Consider the following 19102-nt stretch of genomic DNA (forward strand, 5'->3'; position numbering starts at 1 on the left):
CGGGCCCGATTGGGTACTCGGGCCTTTCATGGAGCCATTAGTATTCCTGGGGCGTCTCACCTGCCTTGAATGCAGCTGGCACCACCACGACGAAGCCAACAGGCTCCCAGACAGACACTCCTCAGGCTTCTGCTACATAACAAAAAGCACACACTGTACTGCACAGCACACAAAGACACACACACACACACACACATTGTGTACCTTTTTATGTCCTTTTGCTCTGATTCCTTTATTCTCAAGAGGGGAATAAACTGGATTGTTATCTTTTGTCTTGTGTTGTGTTTTTATAGGGCTCACAGGTTTAAGCATCCTGATCCAGGGCAAAACAATCAGAGGAAACTGAAACAACATACCAGAGCTCCCTGAGACTAACCCATCCCTAACCCCCCCTCCTGGTTTGGAGGGACATGGACGTCTGAAAAAGAGGCCACACTAAAACACACTTAAATCCAGCTGGAGCTGTTAATGTTGGAGGGAGTTGAAATAGTAAGGAAGGAGGGGTCAGTGTGTCAGGCGGCAGGACGGGGATATACCTGGATCTATTATTGTTAATGACAAACCCAGCCTCATGCAGCTGGTGGACTCACAAAGGAGACATAAGGAGACATCCCTTTACTTCATCAACCTGTTCTCACATGTTCCTTTTCCACCTTTTTAATTACTTATTCATTGCGTCCACCACCAGTGTGGAAACTAAATCAGCACACAGACGTCGAGGTGGTGATGCTGCGCTCTGCGTGTCAGTGGGGCAGCACGCTAGCCAGCGGCCTGCAACGTTTCTGACGCGCTGTCTGCTCACGCAAACACTTATTGCTCTCGTGAGAGAACGCGTTCACACTTTGATGCATCAGACGGAGCAATATTGACTCAACAGCCTCCGGTCACACATTTTCCTCTGGTGGTATGACCCTTTTTAAATAGGGCTGGTGCTGTCGGGCGCGAGAGGGCAGTGCTCTGCTGTGCTGTTAGACAGTGTTTTCTCTGTGTGATTGTTCGCCTTGGATGGCTTCTTAATTTGCTTTCCAGTCGCACGGATTTCCTTCTTTTCCTGCCCGGTTCCATTCTTATCCCTCGCTTCCATCCTGAAAGCAGGATATCCGGCATGAGGAGGAAGCAGGGACCAGAGTGATCACAGGTGCTTGGATGGCCCCCTGTGTTGCAAGAATGTCCTTATTTACCTGCAGTCATCACAGTCCTGCAACTCACAAGTCTTACTCAGAGCCATCGTTTTGTTCTTAACAATGTGAAGTGACATCTTGTTAAGCAGAACTCTTCCTGAGTGTGTTCATTCTTGTATCCTACATAGACCTAGTTGATTTCCTGTTATCGCGCTCGCAAATATCAGCGTCTGGCAGGAAGCCGGGTTCTCCGCTTTGTCAAATTCACTTTGATCCTAGCTGTTTCCTAGCAACGCAATTCCACTGAAAAGTTGTATACATATTTAAAATGTTGCATTGTTTCACATCTGTTATACATATTCATTGAACGTCCCTGCTGCTAGATTGGAGGCTTTACTGCATCATATTTAGGGATGAAACCCAGGCCAGTTTTACTGCATCATATTTAGGGATGAAACCCAGGTCAGTTTACTTGCAGTGAGCTCATCTGCTCCTGTTTCCTGTGAGAACATCTCTGTCACTGATCATATTCCTTTGCCACTGACGAGTCCCAGTCCATTATGATACCAAGCAGAGACACAGCAGCACGAGTCCGAAATAACCAAGATACACAATCAGGAGCTGGATCGATTGTGTTTTGTTGGAAGAGCAGTCCACAATGAGATACAGCAGCCCCCCCCGGCCCCTCCGGATTGGGAGCTGATTGTTTTCGGTCCAGGTTGTTAGGACTCTGCTCTCAGGGTGACAGAAAGGCAAATATCCAGGATGGCAAATCTTTGTGTCCTCACTAATTCCCAGGCTTTTTTCATTTTTCCCCGTTGTTTTGGCCAAGACATCATTGGATGGAGGCTGAACTTGAACTTGTGACTTCCTACTGAAGAATTTTGCTCGCTATTCCTGTCTGGCAGCCATCTTTGTACTCATTGCCAGACTCAAGATCTGTACATGAGAAAATATTTTCCCAGAACCGAGAGACAGTTTGGTGACTGGAGGGGCCAGAAAGGACCGTGTTTCCAATTTTCCACAGCTTTGTTTATACTTTTTTCCTTTTCATTCTCAAATTTGTTTGCAACTAGCCAGAGGGCTGTTTGTGTTTGATTTATCTTCATAGGCGTACACCGACAAACACACACATACCCCCGTGCACATTCTGTTGGTGGTTGAAGCCGTTTAGAGTGTCTCCCTGGGGATAAGGACATATTTGCATAGTTGGTCTGGAAAACATTTCCACTGCTCCATTCCCAGGTTTATCAAATACCAACAGTGTGAGTGTAAAATGTGTGTGAAAGTGAAAAGGGAAGAGGGGGGGGGGGCAGGCTGGTTGATGTTGGAATTTAAGAAAGGAATCCCTGCAGAGGTGGGGAAAAATGTTCCTCACCAATATCATCCTCCAAAATGTACCTGTCATTCATACATTCAGATGGATGCGTTTCGCGAAGCTCCCGATAAATATTTAAAGCACAACACCCCTCCTCCCCCAGTGGGCAAAGTTATTTAGTGACTGTGCACCATAAGCCTCTTAGCCCAGCTGGAATCTAACGCCTCTGGTGATGTGTGAAAACGGCCACTCCTTGATTGGACGGCCACTCGCTCTATTCATTACATGCGTTTGCACGGTCACACGCCCACCACACAGTCCCCAAAAGACTGCTCCGATTCTCAGATTAAAGGCATAAAATTGAATATAATCTTCAGCTTTTAGCAAAAGGGAAATCCCTAGGCCACACGGAAAAATATTTGCGGTATAAGACCCAGTGACAGTGTTTTTGATTGCATTCAAAAGGATTGCCAAATATGAGCACTTTCCCTGATATCAGTTGCCATGTTGTAGACTATTTAGATGTTGTACATGATGAAACACTGGTGATTTACTGGGCAAGGGTTGAGCGGGCTATTTGAGACATCTGGCTGATTTCCCTCTAAATCCTCCAAGTGTGTCGGAGTCACAACTGAGTGGCCAGAGTGACCACGATGTAAGGTTTTTGGAGGTGGTCCTCCTGTATTGACTGAAGTGATTAACTGTGGCCTTTAGTGATGGGGATATAAGGGCTTATGGTGTTTTAAATTCAGAGGTTGGGGCCTGAGTATAGAATGGTAATCCTGAGGGATTACAAGGGGAATCTGGGGAATATCTGAGGCAATCCGTCTCAGGGATTCCTCTTGTTTGGTTGGATACTATTATATGTCCACATGTTTACCGAACAGAGGCTTGAACCTAAAGGTTTGTGTGCGTTGAATTTTAGGATGTGAGTCGGGGAATATGATTTCCTTTATGAATCACAACTTCACATTTCCATGCATGTTCTTACGGTGGGAGCTTAGTCATCGATATATCATCATCATTTTAAGATATAAAAACGGAAGAATCCATTGTGGTACTCGTTTTTTTTAGTCCCTTCACATTTTTTAGGCAAATGACTTCCAACCATGTGCATGCTCACATAGACCATGCACTTGGGGTGCCTTTGTTTGTGTGTATGTGTGGATGAATTTAGAGACCATAACAACCAGAAAAAGCTTTTGACAAACTCGACCACTAAAACTAAAAAATGAGTTTCCGGCGGTAACCGTGTAACACGATTGATTGGACATTTTTATTTATTGAGCAAAAACTTTCCACCACCTACCTTCAGATTCTGGCCCCCACCGAGGCAAAATGGCCAAATGGAAAACATTCAATATCTTTACAATGACGGGATTCCCTTTGGAAAAGAGGAATTGCGCTCTCTCTCGCACACGCACACACACACACAGAGACAGACCACACAGTTGCCAAAGGGCTCTCCCTGCAGATGAGCTCGGTCATTTTTCATTACCCCGGCTCAGAGGAATCAAGTGTGTAGTAATGGAGCACAGTCCCATTGAGCCAAAGCAAAGGAGGGATAAATCCGACTGCTGAGCGCAGTGGAGACCGGCCAGACAGGCACCGGGACAGAGCCTGTGGAGGGACACGTCGCTCCTTTCAACTGCTCTGATCCGTCAGTAGAATACTTGTCCTGCGGGAAGATGTAGAGAAAGGTCCGAGGGGCGCAGCTTGTTCACACCGTCTGTGCTCCACAGCTTCTGTTTCCTTCATTATGTTGCCTCTGTTTGTCTCAGCCCGCCTCATCTCCACTGTTGGGTCCCACCTGTCTGCTTTACCCTTTTCAGACTCTTCTGTCTTTCTAAAATTTGGAGTATAAGTTGACTATATAGCAAAGGATTCCCTTGTCTTGTGTTGTCAACTTGATTTAATCTCTTTGCTAGGGAGACATTCACTCCGAGCCTTCAGGTGTACTGTATAGCCCGGGGTCATACGTATACCTTTGCCTGCTACAGTCTTTTGTATTGTCTTACAGCACCTCCTCCTTTGAGTGCCCTACATTTCTGGCACAGTGTCTGTGACAAAGAGGGGTCCTGTTAAGTTGCCATGACAACTTTTGTTTAGGGAGAAGGGGGAATGAGGCTGGTCGAACCTGTGTGTGTGTGTGTGTGTTTTGATAGTGCAGGTTGTGTTCATGCCTCTCAGCTTAACTAAGTGGTTTTAAAATCTAAGCGTTATTATTTGGAAGGAAGCTAACAGAGCTCTGCTAAAGCCGGTGCCTTGAATGATGTTGTTCTATAGCTGTCTCCATAATCAGCCTGGAGGGTCTTTGTAGCCCCTGATGGAGCCCCCCCCCCCCCCCCCGCCCTTCCCTCCCACACACACACACTCCTGCATGCACACAAGGGCAAAATTAGCAAAGAAGGAGCGAGGATTTGGCCGTATTTAACCCCCAAAAAACTCTCCTCTCCCCTGCTGTTCTGGCTCATGGTACATGTATCAGATGGTGGAATTTATTAGTACTGTGACACAGACCCACACACACACACACACACACACACACACGCACAGGACTTTGCAGATAGGACTGTTTAATATTCAGTCCTGCTAAATGATTAGAGTGTTTGGTATTCTGTCCAGTCCCAGGACAGGGATGGAAGCCACTGGAGTTCAACCTCTCTGCAGTACACAGTGTCCTTGAGTTAAGGCCACAAGCTGTGTGTGTGTGTGTGTGTGTGTGTGTGTGTGTGTGTGAGAGAGAGAAAGAAGAAGCAGTAGGGAGATAAAGAGAGGTCAGGGATGAAGATTCATCAATCAACAAGGTTCCATTGGTTTACACACACTTCACAGATACTGTAAAGTTGGATACTGTTAGCTATGCAAAACCAAATACCCCGCTCTGCGTCATTTTGTCTCTCTCTGTGCATCGACAGGAGGATCAGTAAACACAGGGTCAGTAAGGTGAGTGATTTCTCACTGTGTAAATTATAGATGAAGAGAGGAGGCGTATGGGTAAAAGATCCATGTCATGGGAAAGGCTCAGGTGCGCACACACACACACATTGATAACCTCAATCCTTGCTGTTTACCACTGATGATCACGAAAAGAGTTTAATTGAGATTAGAAGACATGACATCACCCATACTGTCCTGAACCTCTGTGCTCTTCCCGTTGGGCTGTTGGTGCTCTGTGACCCCCCCCTCACACCCCCCTCCCTCTGCTCTCCTAATGATTTGTCCTCGGTCTTTCCTCCGAGGCTACTTCAGTTACCGAACCAACTCAGGTCGATTTCATTCAAAATCACGTTTTCAGAGGCGCAGACATACACACAGGAAGACGCAAACGTACTTCTTATAATGACTCAGTCAACCAACTCTTTCCTTTGGAATGGAATTTAAGGAATGTCCAAACCGGGTCAATAAAGAACAAAGCCGATGAGAATAGACAGAGACTGAAAGAGAGGGAATCGTGACGATTTGAAGAAAGGCAGCTTGTCCTTCCCTTTGGAAAATAGGCAAAGTGGAATAATCCGTTTTTGACTATTTCAATGCAGCTCATCAATTTTTTGGAGAAGAACAGAGTGAGTTGAAAGTACAAACGCATACAACACGTTGGTGGCCGGCGGTGACTTGCTCTCGACACACTGTGGCGCAGCATCACCGCACTGATGCCCGTGAAAGGCTGTTATTTGTTTGGACGTCGTCAAGGGAGACGTCTGCTGCGGGTTTGGAGCTTTCTGTATTATATATAACTTATGGCTATGTGGGATTGCCTCTGTGCTAACATGTACATCTAATTGAGCCAGCTTGTTTTTGTTGGCACCAGTTAAACAGAAACAAACTCTTGCAAAATGATTTGAGAGGAAGAGAAGGGAAACAAATGAGTTAAGAGGAAGGATGTGAGCAGCAGTGCAGAGTAGACGGGTCCAATAGCAGTCTATTAAATGGATTACAGGTTAGAGGGTTTGCGGCCCAAGATTACACTTCATTATTGACAATGACATTGTGATCAGTGGGAATATATGAAAACGAGAATTTCAGACCATCAGGAATTTTTCAAGCACATGCTGGGGTTGTTAGTGTTATGACTACAAAACGTATTGAAATGGACTGTACCAATATCTGCCTTCCTATGTTATCGTCAACGCTTTTATTTTCTTGTACACACAACATAGCCGTTCTTTCTCTGTTGAAAGGGATTAAACATTTGCTTGCAATTTGGGTAATATTCAGCATATTATTTGAAGAACCTCCAGTCCATATCCAGTGTTACTGCCGCTACTGGTATTGCAAACATAACCATTTAATTGTATATGTAGCAAGCTAAAGATGTGCAGACGTAAGAAGTCTATTGGACCTCCAAGATCGGAACACAGAAATTCCCATAAACCATGATTTCTGACGTCTTCATTGTGCCTTCAAAAAAAGTGTTGTTCCCATAAAAACTCATCGGATCTCCTTTGTAAAAAATGAGGGGGAACATCTCAAAGATGAGAGATATTTTTGGTGAAGTCGGGAAATGGTGCTTCATAGTAAAACAGAAACAAATCAGAGTTGGCAATAGAAATATCTCCAGCTTGTTTGAAGTGCCAGTGTGTTTCTGATTTAAAAAAACGCCCTAACTGGAACCACATTTCAGTCCCAACGTCACCATCGGGCTGCGAGGGTGGAGCTCACAGACACACACATGCACACACTTGAACAAACAAAACAGATCTCTCTCGGTCAGTCGTTTCTCGAGACATTCCTGGCCGCCTTTCCGTGACCCTCCCTGCGCCGTCTCACTCTGCTACGAAGCACTGAATGGACAAGATGGATTTGGCCCCGCTATTATTTTTCCCTCCGATTTTCGATAACCCATTCAACTGAAACTGCAGAATATGGTGTGTTTTGCTGAATCTTGTGTTGTGATCTAATCTGCACCACATGCAGACACTGTTCCATTAAAACAGACGACGGGTCATAAAGCCCGCTCAGCTGAAATGATCTCAGCGTCATAAATCACCGTAGGGCGGCTTGTGTCAGACCACGCTCGCTCTCAAATTGACGTGTTTAACAGTGTGTGTTTGTTTAGTCTCAGTAAATATGAAAGAGATCCAGACAAAGACAGACAGAGCAAGAGAGGGAGAGCATGGAGAGTGTTTATGTGTGTGTGTGTGTGTGTGTGTGTGTGTCAGTCTTAACTACCTACCGCAGCGTCCCACAGTCAGGGTTAAAGAGATTCTCCATCTTGCTTCAATTAACCGCTCAGCACTGTTTATATCACATTCCACCAATATGGGTTACCTTTTTCCAACACAGACCATCAACCCAGTTCTCCTGCTCGACCCCAAAACCCGACTCTAATACCTGCCTGTTAGGCCCACCTTACCCATCAGGAGATTTTCCCCTTTGGAGCAATACTCTACAGAACCACACCAGATCGGCACCTCATTACGACCAAACCTCAGCCCACAATAGAAGCCCACTGGCTCTATAACGAGGCTCGGTCAGGGCCCAGATATGTCACACATTTTAGCGCTCCTCACCGTGTGCTCTGTGGAAACGCGCTGTGCAGGTCATTGGAAGGTGACCATGTGTAGGGAGGTTGAGGGACAAGAGCACGGGACAGAGAGGCTCACTAAATCGCAGCTGTTTGTTATTGTTACTTCCTGCCCCGCTTCCTTCCTTCTACTCCATGGCCGCTTCTGTGAATCCGTGTCCCCCCTCGTTGGGCTTAATTACAAGCAGGAGCAATCCTTAGCATGTAGCTCAACTGTTAAGTCTACTGCTACTGCAAAAAAAAATGTTGACCCTCCTCTTCAATCTTTGTCAGCTCTAATCCCCCACTGGCCCCTTCTCTGTCCACCCCCCTTTGCATTGGTCAAACAACAGGGCCCTTGTGATAGCCAGCCGAGGATGTAACTAATCAAGGGAGATATGTATTTGACCCGAGAAAGCCAAGGAGGGACGAGTGCACGTATTAAAGCCAAGGAAAGAATCATCTGGAGATGTTTAAGTTGGACAGGCCAGGTTCCCGCGTCTGGAGCAGGCCAAAAATAACCAGAATGCACCCTCTTTGTTTCTCATGTGACTTTCTACATTCGTCAAACTCAGCTGAATATTCGACCCTGCGGCATAAACTATGGTGTGACAAAACGGTTCGAGCCAAAACCATTTGATTTTATAGTATCCCTGTATAGCGTAATGTCTGGGAAGAGATTTCCAATGAATCATGCAGATTGAAGATCATTAACTGCCTGTCATATTTGTGTTATAGTGCAACTGCAGGTTGGTCATGGAAGCCGGGACAAATTAAATTTATTACCCTGAAAGGTTTAAGTTAAAGTTGTCTTCAGAAAAACAAATGGCCAAGCGTCCCCGATGTTGACAGTTAAGCGGAAGACGTGACGTACACAAACTATACTCGCACTGTTTTCATTGTGTAGTGCTCACTGTTGAATGTAATAACACAGTGATAGAAGGAAGACCAGCCTCTGAGTTATGCAAAGGCTCTATTGACACTAGGCATAGGATTAGCTCTGCCTCCACTGCACACATTAGTATCTATTTATGGTACCAAAAACTGGACTGACGTTAAAAACGTGGTGGTTTTAACGGCTGCTGCTCAAGCTGTGTAAATTGAACACACAGGTGCCCAATTTAGGTCACAAAAAAAAGTCTGTCCAATGGCTGCAGCGGACTGAATGCCAGAAGTCATTCAAGCAATGCAATTCAAACCGGGAAACAAGAAGATCTGTGTTTTAAAAGTGCACACAGGAAGTGACGAGCTAGTGGAGCTAGAGGGACAGCGAGGGGCGGACCCGACCTGGGATGTAACCGTTTAACGGGATCAGGACTACGGAAATCAATCAAATGAAAAATAGCATGGCATATTTCCACAGTGACACACATAAGGAAAGGGTCTTTTGGAGGTGTGTGTGTGTGTGGGGGGGGGGGGGGGGGCGCTCTTTCTCCCTGACAAAACTGCATTTCTCGGGGGACAGCTGGTTTAATGCTGCCTTTAATAGGGACTGACACCACTGCTCATTGTTACGTATCAGCAGTGCATCGCTCGTCTTTAAACGCAGACTATCAGCGCGTGCACGCACACGCGGAAAGGGAGAGAGAGAGAGGAAGGGGGAGAGAGGCACGTCTGCAGTTCCTCGTGGTTCTGAGCTACTGCAGAACCCCCCCTCCTCCCATCTCGCCCCCACATCTTGCTTCCATTATTTCCTGTCTTTTTCGGAGCCACCTCCGATGACAGCGAGACCCGTAGCCGGCGAGTGAAGGCGGACCGGAGCCCCTTCAACCCGCGTCCCCGTCCCCGTTCGCCCGCCAGCGCTTCGCTCGCGCACCGCACGAAGCCGGTGGCGGAGGAGGAGGAGGAGGAGGAGGGGCCCGTGGGAGGTGTCGGTCGACCGTGGACTAGCCCCGTGAGAAGCTCCAAGCTTTCGGGAGGGAGGGAGAGACGCCGGCCTCGGGAAGAAGAAGGCAAAAAAAGGAAAAGACCGCTCCACCGTCGCTGTTAATTGCGCGTGCGCGTGGCGTTGTGAGGATACGAGGTACTGATGGTCACCAACATGGATACTGATGTGCCTCCTCCCCTAGGCCGGCCGGGGGAAAGCGTGTTTTTTGACGATCTTCTGGCAGTGACGAGACTCGTTTCTTTCTGGGATTAACCATTAGTATTTTTTAATTTTGTATTTCTTGTTTGCCGGGTGTGCGTGGGAGCCTCGCAGAGAGCGTCTGTTTGCAAGGTAACTTACTCACTAACTAGTGATAACGTTCAGCGGCATCACTGACAACCGGCTTGCGCGTGCCTCTGTCATGTGTGTGTGTGTGTGTGTGTGTGTCCGCTGCGGTGACACAACGCAACGTTTACAAAAAAAGAAAAAGAAAACCACACCAGTGGCTGCCTGGCTGTTCCTTTTCATGTCTTGTCTTTTATTTTCGCTGTTTCTTGCAAGTCCGGCTTTGCCATTTCAAACCTGACCAGTAATGGTGCAGACATGTCAGTGGATTACGCACAGCAGGAATGAGCATACCATGTGTTTCTATCTTTGTCTCATGGCTGCGTTTGTAACGTGCTGTTTACAACACATATACTGTCACTGAAAAGCCTCTCAGCAAAGGACATGAACTGTATCTTTCTAACGGTGCGGTAATATTCCACGTTTCTTTCTTATTTTGCAAGACGGCGTAATGGCAAGAAGCTATTCATAGAAACTTTATTACATTCGACGTCATGGCGGAAAGCAACTCAGTAGCGTGTGTCCAATACCACAAAGAAGTTTATGACTAAAACCAATAAGCGTCTGTCTCTGCCAGATCGGGCTGCCTAATTGTAGCCTCGAGGCAGTGATTTGTTACCTTGACGTTGGGGTTTGTACTATTCCCAGGTGTCCCCAGTAGAGGCCGGTGTGTGTGTGTGTGTGTGTGTGTGTGTGTGTGTGTGTGTGTGTGTGTGTGTGTGTGTGTGTGTGTGTGTGTGTGTGTGTGTAAAATCTGCATTGCAGTTTAAATTATTCTGTAGACTAAAGTAAGACTGGTTTGGTTTGTGAGTCTTGCCATCCCTGCTACTACATGTCAAGGCTAAAAGACAAATAAATACATAACAAAGATTTGCTGAGGATTGAGATATTCACACACCGTCTGATAACATTTGAGACACTTTACATCTCTGAGTTGTTGTTCTACCTTCTAGCATTAACTGTGTCTTCACCACTACCCTTCTAATCAATTGTGATGGCAGTCTTTTCAATCACCGTATACAGTATCAACATGGAACGTTTTGGAAAGGCAAAGTACTGCCATGACCGGATAATGGAAGATGAAAGAAATATGTGTGTGTGTGTGTGTGTGTGCGGGCGCATCAGCCATTGTGTGCACAGGTGCACCCGGTCCCTCAAACCACAAGAGATCAATGGGGAGTGGGAGGGTAAACCGAACCTTTCGAAGTAGCTAGAAGCCACACACACACACACACACACACACACACACACACCAGCAATCAGAGTTCACACACAGATGAGTGTTGGGACACATTTCTGTCGCTCTTCTCCCTCTCATTCTCTGGTATCTTCGACTCTCTGCTAAACTCTCACCTCCAAACTGCCACCTGGATGCCAGCTGGCACGAGCGGTGAGAAAGTCCAAGTCACTGTGGACACACCCTTACTAAATTGCATGAGCCCTCAGGTGGCCAATGTGTTGAGTTTTTTATCAAATGTTTAACAATAGGCATGTTTCTGCCCCCTTTTTTCTTTGTCCTGCAACATTTCCTACCCCTCCACACACCCACACCCATCTCCCCGTGGTGTCCCTCCCCGTCTCCCAGATGTGAGGGAAGTGTGGGAGGAGCCAGGGAGTGTTTGTGTTCCTCAAGGTCCACGCTTCCTGCAAAACAGAAATTCGTTTTAGTGGAATAGTTGGGCCATTTTTATTTCGTTTGAGTTGTATCACCCAGGAGCAAACTTCCAGAAAGGTTTGGTTTGGCTTCTCAGCTGGTGTGAAATGTGGTGCATATTTCCCGCCAGTGACTGTGTCATCATCGCACATGCCCGGTGTTTACGGCTGAACTTGACACATGGATATTCTCATCGTTTTGCAGCTGTATTCGGCCGGCCTTGTGTCAACAAAGCAGACCAACACCTGGGGGAACATTGTGAGCAGGACGTTTCACAAATTGTGACCCATTAGTCCCAAATTAATTTCCTGCTGGATATCCGGTCAAGGGAGAATGTTAGAAATGTCAATGAGGAAGAGACGTTGTCTCTATTGGCCTCGTACACGGATCATCTAACCTTGTGAAGAGAAACACACACAGACACACACACACACACGTACTTCCCATAAAGCACATATCATGTCAAAAAGAAATCTAAGTAATGTTCTTTGTATTATTGGCAACGTGGAGACGCATTAAACCGTATTACCAATCTACAAAATAGATCTAAACAAGCTTCCCTTTGTCCTTCTTTCTTCCCAGATGACAGAGGGGAGGCGATGTCAGGTCCACCTCCTGGACGACAGGAAGCTGGAGCTCCTTGTACAGGTGAGTCTCTCTTCCTTCTGCCATCTTGCTCTTTCTTCCTTCTCTCTTTACAGACTCTGATTTCCTCCCAGCGTGGTGGAAGGGATGTCTTTGCTCCCAAGGGGATCAATTGCTGCTGACCGAGGGAACTTTGGTCAGCAGTAGGTGACTTTCCTCTTTCTTGATGCTCACCTGATCTCTTCACAAAACACACACGCACACACAAACACAAGGGCGTACAAAGATACTGTGCCCTTATTTACTCTCCCTGTAGAAGCTACCCACCCCAATGTCCTAACAATATCCCAAACAGAAATGCCCCAAATCATCTGACAAAACTGTTTGTGTAATTGGAAATGTTCCCTTTTATCCTTCAACTGTATCTGTGTAATTGACAATGCTTCATCCTGTCCAGGAAAAACAAAGCAGCCTGCCGCCCCCCTCCCCCACTTTCAGCCTTCAACCCCCCCGCCCCCCACCGCAGGGCTTTCCTGAAGTAACGTCTAAAAGCATCATCGCCCGCAGCCTCCATTGTTTTCCCTCCAAAGCCCCTTCCCCTTTTAGATAGCTATTTACCCTTTTCTGAATTCTGTACCCAGGGTGGAACACTACTTTGGATGCTTTTTACTATTGCGCAACAACACACATGAATTAGGTTTTCGACTTCACTTCACTTCCTCTTTTTCTCAGCAGGGCCGAGATCCTCCTTGTGGCACTGGCAAGCAATGGCAACCGAGTGGCACCGTGTGGCACCGAGTGGCACGCAGTGGCACGTCAGTGGCAAAACAAGGCAAGCGAGTGGCCATTGCCAGTAATTTAGTGGCAAGTCCGGAGCGAGCGTCTCAGTGGCACGCTGAGTGGGCGGAGCCAAGTTTTCCTAGAAAACGGCCGTTGACGTTAATACCTTTTTATTTTATTTATTTTATTTATTTGAGACAAGTGAGCGCTCGTTTTCCAGAGCAGGGGCTCGTTTTAGCTTTGGACCAGATACAGCCCACTGCGATCTCATGTCTGCGGGTTCCGTGTGGAGGTTCCGCGGGGATGTGGTCCTCGGCCGGGAGCGACACGGCGGGGTTGCGGGGGGCTCCGCGAGGTTTTTTTTTGGTGTGTTCCGTGTGTGTGTGTGTGTGTGTGTGTGTGTGTTTGTGTGGGGTGTTCCTTGGGTTCCCCCCACACAAACACACACGGAACACGCCAAAAAAACCCCTCGCGGAGCCCCCCGCAACCCCGCCGTGTCGCTCCCGGCCGAGGACCACCACATCCCCGCGGAACCTCCACACGGACCCCCGCCCGCCCCCACACGGAACCCGCAGACATGAGATCGCAGTGGGCTGTATCTGGTCCAAAGCTAAAACGAGCCCCTGCTCTGGAAAACGAGCGCTCACTTGTCTCAAATAAATAAAATAAATAAAATAAAAAGGTATTAACGTCAACGGCCGTTTTCTAGGAAAACTTGGCTCCGCCCACTCAGCGTGCCACTGAAACGCTCGCTCCGGACTTGCCACTAAATTACTGGCAATGGCCACTCGCTTGCCTTGTTTTGCCACTGACGTGCCACTGCGTGCCACTCGGTGCCACACGGTGCCACTCGGTTGCCATTGCTTGCCAGTGCCACAAGGAGGATCTCGCTGTCTCTCCTTTTTCTTCATTGTTTGTTTGATGACACTCACTTTCATCATCTCAAAGACGTGTCTCATGGTTTGGTTTCAAAGTCTGAGGTATTTTCTTTCATGGCTCCATCCACTCTAACTCACCTCCTTTAGTCCATTTTGGGTCCGACCATAACCCAATTCCACTGGAAAAAAGCGACAAAGACTAAAAGCAGGTAGTTGTCCAGGAACGGGACCTCTGCAGAATAGTAGGATGGAGGTAGGTTGGTTTCGATGTAGAGAGAAAAGTGAGACGAGAGCTCAGAAATGAGAGACGGGAGATGACACTGAAGGGACGGGAATAGAGAGATGAAAATGGGGCGAGAGCTGAGCAGCTCTGCTGACTTTCAGATTTGATTACTCTGCCAGAACTGATCCTCTCCCTTTAAAATTGGTACTTCTTTCTGCCCCTCTTCCACGCTCTCTCTCTCTCTCTCTCTTGACTTTCTACTCTGCACTCTCCATATCGTCTTTTCTCAGCTCCTCGCTTGCCTTCATGTGCCTTAACAGTCTCCCTACAGTCTCCACACAGCTGCAGCAGCGCAGTATCTCATCCATCATTCTCCATCCGCTTGGCTATCAAAGAAAGGCTATTACAAACACAGTCTTGTAGAGTCTAATACAAACGGTAGTAAGTTACAGTCATGTTTGTTATTTATAAGACTTTGTGAGGGAGGCAAACTGTTTTGTTTGTTTGTTGTTGCATATTATGTTTACCACATAATATGCACAATGTAACCAAAACGTGCTTTTACAGTTGCGCAATTGTATGCGCAAGAGAGAAAACTAGCACGGGGGATGTTATTAACAAACCAGAGTCATATAAATCAGGAACCTGCTTTCTTTTTTCTCTTTTTTTTTTCTCACCGTCTGTCCCCACTTTTCTGCGTTGGGCAGATGAACAAGAGGCCGGGAAGCGGTTTCTAGGACCACAGAGATTTATAATGTTATTTTTAGTTTTCCAGTGAACTAAGAAGCAATCAGTCACGCCGAAAGAAATGATTTTCTTGAAAGGGTGGTCATAATTCATAAGCAGTGTAAATATTGGGACATTTCTTTGCTTCTCTGATCTTTAAACAGCACTGTGGTGAAGTCTGTCCTGTTGAGGCATTTAGTTGAGTTCCTGTAGCACGCCATCCAGCTCACCTCCCAGAGGCCTGGATATCCGCTCTGTCGCTGACTTGTAACATCGACCAGCTGTTTAATCCCACATGTGCCATTCACCTTTTCTCTCCTCTTCCTCTTCCTCATCCCCTTCTTCCAGCCTGTGGTGGTGTGTCCTTGGTGGTTTGTTCATGGGGCTACACCTCATTGGCAGGGAACTATGTGCCAGGAGGCCAGCAACCCTATTGACCGGGCTGTAAAGATTGAAGCTAACCACCAAATGCACTGCTGGGTGACAATATAGGTCACTCCGTATGGCTAACGCTTCCTAAGGCCAGAGTGGGTTATGTTGAAGAGGGAATGGCGGCATTGCAGTCATCTGTGCATGACTGTACATTAACAAAGAGACATTTAACTGTTTTACTGTAACATGGTTAGATGCTAAAGAGCACAGGTATAAAAACAAAAATAAAATATGAAAACATGTCAGGCTAAAACCTTTTCCCTGGCCCTGATAAATCAGTGTTTATTGACATTAGCATCCCATAAATCTGAGCAGTCCTTAGGGCTGAATTAGGGCTGTACTTGCTGCCTATAAGGCAGGTGAACGACTGTTGTTTGTTCGTCACTTGTCTGTGAGTTTGCGTTGGAATGTCTCTCCTCCTCACTTGCACCGCCCTGTAGTTCTTGTGCTGTTAATTATTGGTCATTTCTGCTGAGGAGGGCATGGGCTGAATGTCCATTAGCAGGAACGCTGCCTAAGCTAGCACACGGCCTGTCCGTCTGACGGATGGATGCAGAGTGTGTTTTTGTGTATGTTTGTGTATTCGTACAGGTCTGCAATTGCTGTGTACATCTGGAGTGTGAGCGCCAGTTATTCTTTGGGTTCAGTTTGCCGTTTCACTTGTTATATTACCTGTCATTCACTGTCTGTATCACTGTTAGCATCTTCCACAACATTATTACACATCCGTTAGATATCTGCCGTCTCACAGATAAGCTCTAGCGTCACAGTGTGTGTGTGTGTGTGTGTGTGTGTGTGTGTGTGTGTGTGCGCTTGCCTGGAAGCTGTGAGTCGTCACTTGAAGTGGGAGCCAAACTCAATTATGCTGTCCAACGCAGCCCATGTGGTTTTTACAGTCTGCTTGGTATTCATAACAATGGTAAGACAAGAAGCTCAGCTTAACCTTAGAGTGGTCCTTCTGTTTTGTTTTTCCATTTCCATTCGAGCTCTTCAGATGTTCATCCGTGTTTCTAGAACTCATTTCATCTCTGTATCCTCTTTCCAACGGTTTACTCTGTTTGTCCCTGTGTGTCAGTCCCATGCTCACTGTTTGTTAGGCTGTGGAGGCACAGCTCTTGTTTAATTGATATTGTTGCCAAGGCAGTTGCAAGCCTTGGAGTAATGAGAGACCACGGCTCTATGTGTCTCAGACACATTCAAAACACGTATTATTGCTAATACTATAACGACAGCCTGCTTCCAGGCCTACAATTTGAACATTTAAAACATTTTCGAGCACTTCAAACGGATCTTGTGCCGCTCGACCATTCGGAGAAACAAAAGAGCACATTGTAGCATTTGACAAATGAACACCTGAACTACACACTAACATATATGAATACACACTGTACAAGTGTATAATTCTTAATGCAAATATGCGTTTGAAAGATTTCTTTTAATGGTAACCTCCATATTGCTTGATATAGTGTGGGAGTCTGTGCCAGTTGTGTAGGGTTTTGTGTTGATAGGTAAGGTCTTCTAACACACTTTTTTCTGAAACAGAAATATGATACAAATGACTCTAAGGTAGAATCGCCCTATATGTTAGCATCCCGCACTTCTATTCTCTCCGGAGCCCATTTCTGTTGCAGGATCACTGTAGGCGTCATGCTCATATGAGATCTAGGTCGTTGGAGTTGTGTACGTGTGTGCTTGAGATACTGTGCATGCATGTGTGTGCGTGTGTGTGTGTGTGTGTATTTGCCCATATGCCGGCTGTGTGCATGACATCACCTTCTCGTCTTTAAATAGACGACCAGTAGCTTCTGTCACTGAAGTTGTAGACACTGAGTAGGTAATACAGGACCTCAGGGTGCACACACTATGGCACATGTAGCTGTGTGTGTGTGTGTGTGTGTGTGGGTGCACACGGTATGTAGCCCTCATGGGCACACAGCACATGCGTAACTCCTGTTTTATGAGTGGGATCCTTGGATGTACTGCATCGGCCTTTGAGTGAATATGTACATGCAGATGTTTTCACGTGTGTAATGAAAGCGTGGGCAGAGAGGCACACCCACGGTTAACCTCAGGGTGGGGCCTGCTGTTACTCACAATGACTCAAAGCAGCCCCAGCAGTCCCTGGCTGATGCTTGGCTTTAAGATGCTCTGCCTGCTGTCAGCTTGTGTTCAATGGAAATGTGGTTGTCATATACAGCTCGGACAGTATTCCACAGTATGAACTTGTTAGAAAGCTCTTACGCTAGCTGCAGTCCCCTGCATACAATACAGTGGCTGAGCCCAGAGCCATGACTCTGCAGTAGGGGTTTGGGTCAGACGGGCGGAAAAGGAGGAAGAGGAAGGGCAGTGTATCTGCACTGTCAGCAGCATCCACTCACTACATCCATCTTTCTTGTACTTTCTCTTTCTCGTTTGTCTCCTCCTCTCTTGCTCTTTTCCTCTTTTTCCCGTTGTTTGTCAGAATGCTTAGTCATTGCAGTAGATCAATGGCTGATAGACCACATTACCATAACGCTGTACAGATGTACTTGCTCTAATGAAACGTCAGTGGGATAAACTGTTACACAAGTTATGAATAAAACACAAGCAGAGCAATACTAATGTTTCTGTGCCCCTGCAGCCCAAGCTCATGGCGAAGGACTTGCTGGACCTTGTGGCCTCTCACTTCAACCTCAAGGAGAAGGAGTACTTTGGGATTGCATACACAGATGAAACGTAAGTCACTTTGAACACGTTATGGAATAATAGCGCGTGGTATTAAGTTGCCATGGTCTATCTCTTTAATTTATTGTGTTTGTTGGATTAGGTTTTTCAGTACTTCTCCACAAGATCATAACAAACTCCAGATTATTAACAGCTTTTCTCGGTGTATGTACTCAGTTTCTGTAACAATACGTGGGACATATTGTACTAGAAGACGACATCAGGCAAAGTCCAGGTGCTACCAGTTGTGCTCGTAATCACAGCACAAAAGGTTTGCAGTATACGCTATGAAAACGCCTGTACACTGTTTCATTTTTAAATATGTGGTTTTCATATAACTAAATGCGTTATTTATGTATGAAAGGTATTTGATGTTATGATGCAGCTATGATTGTCTGGCTCTGACCTACTAGTGGATCACAAGGTTATACATGTGAGAGGGATTGGGACAAGAACTCTGGTTGAAATGCAAAAGTGAAATCCTAACTTGTGTTATTGTGTTCGGTGACCTAGAAGACAGAAGCACGTCAGCATTGTCCAGAACTAGTCATGCAAAGATACAAACAATTTGCATACAGGCAAACATCCCCATGGCCTTTTGTTTTTTTTCTATTTTTGTTTTATCTCATGGACCCACTGATGCCATGCAGGTATGGCCTCTGCTCTGTGGCATTTACATGGCCGTGACACATACTGTAGCCAAAGTCACTCCGGTAAAGCAATATCAGCCTTGCAATACCCCGGGGCTCATTCTATGATCTGTGGATTTGTAGCGTGTGCCCGGGGGACACGGCTCTGACCGCTCAGTGGTCAAAGGGGGCCGTTTGGGAGGGAAAGAGAGAGAGATTCAGAGACAGAAGGGGGGAAGCGTTGGAGAGAGATGTTCTGTTGCTCAGGAGACCATGCAGGGTTACCAGGGTGACAAGCTGTCTCTGCAGTTTGTCCCTTCTGCTTGAGGGAGACA

General features: G+C 46.5%; 1 protein-coding gene across 10 annotated transcripts in view; it reads left to right on the forward strand.

The window, feature by feature from the left end:
- frmd4a (FERM domain containing 4A) overlaps positions 1 to 19102 on the forward strand; it is an 89302-nt gene that overhangs the window by 46749 nt on the left and 23451 nt on the right. For 9 of the 10 annotated variants that reach the window (XM_062563045.1, XM_062563046.1, XM_062563044.1 and 6 more), the window contains exons 2-3: positions 12394 to 12459; positions 18056 to 18150. In XM_062563045.1, the coding sequence (XP_062419029.1) occupies positions 12394 to 12459; positions 18056 to 18150 (161 nt within the window). Of the gene's footprint in view, positions 1 to 9603; positions 10164 to 12393; positions 12460 to 18055; positions 18151 to 19102 lie in introns of those variants that run through there. The other variant, XM_062563047.1, reaches the window with a different exon arrangement.

This window comes from Pungitius pungitius, chromosome 6 (genome assembly GCF_949316345.1).
Source record: "Pungitius pungitius chromosome 6, fPunPun2.1, whole genome shotgun sequence".
Classification (NCBI taxonomy): domain Eukaryota; kingdom Metazoa; phylum Chordata; class Actinopteri; order Perciformes; family Gasterosteidae; genus Pungitius; species Pungitius pungitius.